This window comes from Gopherus flavomarginatus, chromosome 9 (genome assembly GCF_025201925.1).
Source record: "Gopherus flavomarginatus isolate rGopFla2 chromosome 9, rGopFla2.mat.asm, whole genome shotgun sequence".
Taxonomy (NCBI): Eukaryota; Metazoa; Chordata; order Testudines; family Testudinidae; genus Gopherus; species Gopherus flavomarginatus.
In genome coordinates, this window is record NC_066625.1 from 47,752,990 (window position 1) to 47,759,812 (window position 6,823).

The window sequence follows — 6,823 nt, forward strand, 5'->3', positions numbered from 1 at the left end:
ATGTGGCCTTGGGCAAGTTACTTAGGCTAAATCCAGCAGCTTCTAGTAATTTGGGTCCCCCCTTGAGACACCTCAGCCCTGTTACTCAGAAGAGCTGAGCCCCCAACGCTCCTATTGACTCCAAGTGCACCCGAAACCAGACGCCCCTTGTGGAATGTTGGCCTTACCCTGGGGATCTGCTCAGCAAGGGCTCAGTGATCATTCTGCACCGTGCTGTGTGCACCAGGAGTGGGGTCCCCTGGGGCTGATGGACCTGGGTGTTGCTCTTCTCTTGCAGTACGAAAAGATCCCGAAGCTAACGTCGGATGCCAAGTTTGGTGAGTGTTGTTCCTTTCCAGAGCCGTTGGGTGTCCATAGCCTGGGCTCCTCTAATGCTGTCCATGAGACTGTCACGGTGGATTTGGCTCTTTGCCTCACTCGCCTTCCAGGGAGCTTTGCTGGCTTCATTACTAGAACTGCCATTCCTCTGTCTGTGCTCACGGCAGGGAGGCTGCGGCAAGCCACTGGCTTTGGGATGCTAGCCCAGGCTTTGGCTGACTCTTACCTCCCCCCCGGCCCATTCCGCACCCCAGTGCCTGTCCTGAGAACATTTTACCTGCAGCGTTTATGGGCGCTGGGCTCGGCTTTGTTAGCCGCAGTGCCTGAAAAGCATCGCTGGCTGGTGTCATGAGTGGAGAGGCATGTCCTGAAGCAGTGAAGGCCTGAAGAGTTAATGCCCAGCCACTGTAAACCGAGCGAACAAGCACAGGAGCCCTGCTAATCTCCCAGGGTCCTTGCCCCTGTTCTGTTTGGGGGAGATGCTGCTAATCAGCAGCCTGATGAGTTCCCCCTGCTCACCGCAAACACTGCCCTGGCTTTATATTTTGGGTGGTTCTGAGCTTTGCGTCAGGGGGAGGGGAATTTACACCATTTCTTGAGTGTGTGGAAGTGCCCCGGGCCTGGTGGTTGTAGTGATCACAGTAGCAATCCGCATTTCCCAGGTGCTGCCCAAACAGCTGAATAGCACCCGTCCATGTCCTGCAGAGCTTGCTGTCTTAGTGTGGCAATGGAGAGGGGAGGGGATGGGTCCCAGGAACTCAGCCAGGTTAGCATCACAAAGAGAAGGTTAAGAGGTGACTCGATGGGAGCCTCTAAGTACCTACACGGGGAACAAACAGCTGATAATGGGTTCTTCAGTCTAGCACACAAAGGTCTAACATGAGCCAATGGTTGGAAGTTGAAGCTAGACAAACTCAGACTGGAAATAAGGTGTTTTTACAGGGTCATTAACCGTTGGAACAACTGCCCAATAGTTCTCCATCACTGGCAGTTTCTAAATCCAGATCTGCTCTGGTTCAAACAGGCATTAATTCAGGGGTGCCCAGTGGGCTGTGTTACACAGGTCAGGCTGGACGGTCGAGGCCAGATGGGACCATGAAGTGAAATGTCTGGTCTGGTTTTTATGGATGAGCTGACCCTGGCTGAGTTGCCGTGCTGTGGCTTGGCCCTGTCTTACTGCCACTGGTCTGGTTATTGTGCGGTGTTAACCTTAGGCTTTGGCTGTACAAATGGCTAGTTTTGGCAAGCCAGGGTGTAAATCTGCCATGCGCTAGGTGCCCGGGTGGACTCTGCTCCACACCCTAAGTTCTGCCTTGCGCCTGGGAGCTGCCCTGCTTGGAGACAGTAGGTGAAAGTGCCCTAGGGAGCTGTTAGTCCATGGCAGCAGGGTCCTCACAGACAGTGCGCAGCTGGCTAGGGCAGGGTAGCTTTACACCCCAGCTTGCCACGACCTAAGTGTGCGCTTAGACAGGCCCTTACTCCTCTGGCCCTTGGCCATTATTAGTATTTGGATCCCTAGCATCAGTCGATTCTAGTTAGACTTAACCCCTGCCTGTCCCAGGCTTGTTGAAATCCTAACCTGTTTTGACCCCTGCCGGTTGCATTGACTCCCCCATCCCCAACATACACATAGTCCCCTGCCCATCACTGCTTCTTACCCAGGTTGGTGACAATGAGCCCAGATCTTTCTGCCTGTTTCCCTGCTGCCCCTCATGGCCCAGTGCAAGGTGGCATCTGTTCTTGCACCCTCTCTAGTCTCTTGCAGGCGATGAACTGCAAAGGGCAGGCCACGTCAAGGGCTGTTGGATCCTACATCAATTTTACGGGTCTATCAAAGCTGCCTCCCTGCAGGGAAGAGCCCTGCTGCCAGGCAGAGTCCCAAAGGTTTCTCCTCTCTCCAGAGTCCGGGGACGTGAAGGCCACTATTGCCGTGCTCAGCTTCATCCTCTCCAGTGTAGCCAAACACAGAGTAGACAGCGACTCTCTGTCCAGTGAGCTGCAACAGCTGGGGCTGCCCAAAGGTAGGGGAAGTGCCAGGGGATGGGTCCTTTGGAGAGGGCTGCAGCACATTGGGGAGCCCTGGGGTCAGTAGCAGCAGCCTGACTGTCTTGTGCAACGTCAGCCAGAGGAGGGCGCCAGGGAGCAGAGAAGAGTCTGTCTACCCCATGCATCAGGCGTAACCCTGGATAACTGTATCCTTCCACCCTTGCTCCAGCACTGTGTAGACTTCAGTACGTTGGCTGTCTGGGGGAGGAGGCGACTGCTGCTGGGTTGTGTGTACCCAGCACTCTTTCTTCAGTGAGACGTTAGAACGCGCTGTGTCAACCAGCAGGAAAGACTTTGGAGCAGTAGCTGGGCCATCTTCTGACTGAAATGCCCTACGGTACCATCATCCCCCCGTTATCCCACGTGCACTCCAATGTCAGCATCCTGCTAGAGTACCCCTGCTAAACAGGCCAGCTCAGCAGTTTGCAGCCAGGGTCCCTTCTGAGCCCATTGGAACCAGAGTCGTGTTGTGCAGGGACCGATCTGATGCTCTTTGGTAGGTGGTTTCTTGCAAGGGCTGGTCTACACTACGGGGGAAAATCGATCTCAGATACGCAACTTCAGCTACGTGAATAATGTATCTGAAGTCGAAGTATCTAAGATCGAAGTACTCACCATCCTCACGGCGCGAGATCGATGTCCGCAGCTCCCTATGTTGACTCCGCAACTCCGTTCGGGTTGGTGGAGTTCCAGAATTGATATAAGAGCGTTCGGGGATTGATATATTGCATCTACATGAGACGCGATATATCGATCCCCGAGCAATCAATTGCTACCCGCCGGTATGGCGGGTAGTGAAGACGTAGCCTTGGTCTCCTTGTTTTGTAGAACATGCCGCAGGATTGTGCTGGTCTTACGAGGAGAAACAGAGCCCCCTGCAGGACAGCTGGAGGACACGCAGCCTGAGATGTAAGTGTTCCCCCTCCGGCTGTGCAAACCTGACACTGCTCCAGGCAGCGGATGGGAGATGGTCCTTCAACAGGGATACAGGCTGGCATCCACTGCCCCCACCCCTCTAGCTGTTCCCCTATGTCCATGGATGGAAGTTCAATAGGACTTTCTCAGCCATTCTCCTCTGGGACTTCCTGGGAAGAACTTGCTCCTGAGGATTGTAGGATAGGATCAGAGTTTGCTGAGGGCAGATGCAGCAACTGAGGGGATGACCAGGAGCTGGGACCAGAACCCTGTTTTTTGAGTCCCTTGGGCTGTGACCTTGTCGGTCTGACAGGTTAGGATCTGGCCAGGTTAGTTCACCTCCAGGACAATCCAAGTACAGCAGAGAGTGGGGCAGGTGATGCACTAGGCGGTGCTCTGCCTTCTGCATTCTCTTTCTTGGCCATAAAGAGAGAGAGAGCTGAGGTGGTGCTAACCACTTGGACTCATGGGAATCTATGCAACAAGGGGTGTTAGCTACATTATCCCAGCCACACTCCATCTTGGAGGGTTCCACTCCACTGACCTAAACTCCCTTGTTATTTCAACTGGAGACATTTCCTTCCTGTAATGTCTTACATTGTTGCTGTGGGCCGGTAAGACAGTTGCTGTGTTGCACACACCAGAGGTGGCTGCATTTCAGGAGTGGGTGAAACCACTTAATGCTTTTGAAAAATGCTTCTCAAATCCATATCGCTGGCTTGTGCATAGAGAGAGTGTTTTACACTGACAGCGCAAACCTGAGACTGGCTCTGCCTCTGTCCTCAGTGAACCATCTGGACGCTGTGTCCTGGAGGGTGGATCAGATGCTCAGCTCCAGTGAGCTCCAGCAGGTCAATGAGCCCCTTGTGCACCTGAAGTTTATCATGCGAGAAGGGGACTGAGGCATGACGGAGCCCTTTGCCATAATCGTGTCGGCAGAGAAGTTCCCAGTCTTACTGGCAGGTAAGTAGATAGTTGATGAGAAGCTTGGAATCGCTCGCCTCGTCCCCGCCCTGCCGTCTGGTGCTTTCTCTCCTGTGTGCCCGCTGCTCTCCCTACTGGCCGGGGCAGAGATCGGCTGTCTCCATGTCATGTCATTTCTCTGTTCCTCCTCACAGCGCAGAGGTTATTCTCTGCCCTGCTGTGACCCGTGAATTGGCAACTGGCTGCAGCGCCCCCTGCTGAGATCCAAGTCACTCTGCCCCATTGGCTGTTCGTGTCTCCTCTTCCACTTTCAGAGCTGAGACAGGCCCACGCCATGATGAAAACTCTCAGCTGAGGAGCTGGGAGGATGGCAGCGAGCGTGGAAGGAGCCAGCTGATTGTGCTGCAGCCCGTCGGAGAGTCTGGTGGGTGCGGTTCCTCTGCTGGGGAAGCCCCTTGCTGCACACAGCTGCAGACACCGCCTGGGCAGAGGTTGGACTGGGCTCTCTCCTTCCTTCTCAGACCCCTGCAGCTGAAACTGATGACTGCTTTTCCCACTCTTCCTGGCTACTGTCCCCCCCGTCTCCCCTCCAGCTCTCTTGCTGTGAAGCCTCCTGCCCGCCCTTCCTCCATCGTGCCCACAAGCCCTTGTGCTTCCAGGATCCCCACCCCAGGATCCGTCCCCAGAGCAATGGTGGATGGGAGCTTGGTGGCTTCTGCATCTGCTAACGAGATCTCCACCTTGAGACCAGCTTCAGCTCGGAGTTCCCATAACAAAGGCGTCCAAACCCCTGGCCAGTGCCACCGTGTAACACACATGCCTCCAGAGAACACCCAGGCCTGCCGGCTGGAGTCTGCTTTAACAGTGAGAGACCCTGACATCCCCTGCCCAGGTCTTTGTGGGTGGCTCTGTTCCTGAACAGCTGCGGGGAGCTGATCTGTCCTTTTGTTTCTGCCTGAATTGTCTCCTGAGCCTACTCCAGGGCAGGCACTTGGGCTCCCATGTCTCCTCTGGAGGCTAGCACACTGCAGCCCACCAAATGCTGTGGCTAGGCCAGCTCCACATCACCCACTGACTGAACTCCTGCAGCAATCCAGGATGCCTGTGGCTGGGGCTACTCTGCCAGTCGTACATAAGAGGTTGGAAAGTTTCATCAGCCGAAGCCCGATGGAGCGTTTGCTAGTCCCTTCTTGCTCCCCTGCCTCCCTCCCCTAAAAAGCACTTTGCCTCTGCTCTTTCCACTTCCTTTAAAGGAGCCCCCTCCCTGGGGCATAAATGCAGCTTTTCTGTCTTTCCTTCCCCGCATGCTCCTGCCACCTTTTCCAGGGCAGCTCAGTGCATGGAATAAAGGATCAGCAGGAACGTGCATCTGGGAATCTCTCCATGCATTTCCGGTTGGTCTTGGCACATGAAGCCAGTTATTTGGGATGTTTCCTATTTTGCCAGCAGGATCCAATAAAGCCACGTGGAGCATTTTGAATTTGCATCGCTGCCTCCCTTGTCACCCCTGCACCCTCCTTTCTCACACGCTCAGATCAGGAGCAGAGACGTGTCTTTAAATAACTGGAGTAAATCTTCCCTATTTGAAAGAGAGGGATTGATGCCAAAGACATAATTCATCATAGAGGCAGGTGCTCTATAACCTATTCCTACCCCCTGCAACTCTGTCAATGTCTCTCCATCCCACATACACCCTTCGCTGCTCCTTCAGTCCTGACCTCTGCAGAAACCAGAGCCAGAAAAGGCAAAGTCCGTAAACTATTCGCTCCCCCCAGCCTTGTCTTGAAACAACCCTGGCTAGTCCAACCCTTGCCCCGGGCACAGCTCTGGTAACAGCCATCGAGGAACCAGCTGGGTTTTGCTAATTTCATTTAAGTTGTGCTCAGTTTAGATTGGCCCCTGCCACTGGTGCCCTATTGTGCTAACGCCCTTTCCCGGCTATAGCTCAGGGCTCTGATTTCCAGGAACTTCACAGCTTGGGGATGATGCAGTTGCTCCTTTAGAGCAAAGCCGGCATAGCCTGAAGGCTGTGAAGTGGGTAACCATTTTAACTGCAGACTCTGAAATAATTCGGTAAATTTATTTTTAAGAACAAGGCTGTGCTCCATTGAATTGAAAGGCAGTACAGTTAAAATGGTACAAAGAATAGTTTAATAAGAATACCTAACTCTTCTATCACACGTTCAGAAGTAAATCTCAACACACTTTAAAAAGGTGGTTCGTATCATTCCCAATTTACAAGTGGGGAAACTGAGGCAGTGGGAAGGAAGTGATTTGCCCAAAGTCAGCCAGCAGCAGAGCTGGGACTGGAAACCAGTTTTGAGTCCTACTCCAGAGGTCTGTCACCTCAGCCACACTGCCTAGGTTGCACAACAGGTAACTAACCAGTGGAACTGCCTGCTGTAAGATATTGTGGCAAATAGGTAAATCTTACCAAGCTTAGTGTTATACATGGATAAGAGTAGCTTGGGTGGTAGAAGATAAAGTAAAAGTTACAACAGCTCCCATGGTCCCTGAAGCTGCCGCTGGAGGCAAAATTAGATGGTGCTGAGGAGGGAAGAGAAAGGAATCATCTCTATGAGTGAAAAGCTCAGGCATGTTGTGACATTGTGCCCAGCAA

General features: G+C 53.3%; 1 protein-coding gene across 2 annotated transcripts; it reads left to right on the top strand.

Annotated features, from left to right (window-relative positions):
- The first annotated feature begins 1,391 nt into the window (after positions 1 to 1,391).
- On the top strand, positions 1,392 to 5,689 carry LOC127058433 (COMM domain-containing protein 4-like). 2 transcript variants are annotated; one of them, XM_050968495.1, is made up of 4 exons: positions 1,392 to 2,339; positions 3,193 to 3,273; positions 4,066 to 4,242; positions 4,398 to 5,689. In XM_050968495.1, the coding sequence occupies exons 1-3, from the start codon at positions 1,991 to 1,993 to the stop codon at positions 4,179 to 4,181; spliced, it is 546 nt and encodes a 181-aa protein (XP_050824452.1). In that variant the 5' UTR covers positions 1,392 to 1,990; the 3' UTR covers positions 4,182 to 4,242; positions 4,398 to 5,689. The 2 variants fall into 2 exon arrangements, with proteins under 2 accessions (XP_050824452.1, XP_050824453.1); XM_050968496.1 differs by having other exon boundaries at positions 4,518 to 5,689.
- Positions 5,690 to 6,823: the final 1,134 nt, after the last annotated feature.

Bases quoted from the DNA above. Each gene is read 5' to 3' on its own strand.
- LOC127058433 (XM_050968495.1), top strand. From the start codon at position 1,991: ATGAGCCCAGATCTTTCTGCCTGTTTCCCTGCTGCCCCTCATGGCCCA. The intron at 2,340-3,192 runs GTAGGGGAAGTG...CTTGTTTTGTAG, and splicing joins ACAGCTGGGGCTGCCCAAAG to AACATGCCGCAGGATTGTGC. The intron at 3,274-4,065 runs GTAAGTGTTCCC...CTCTGTCCTCAG, and splicing joins GAGGACACGCAGCCTGAGAT to TGAACCATCTGGACGCTGTG.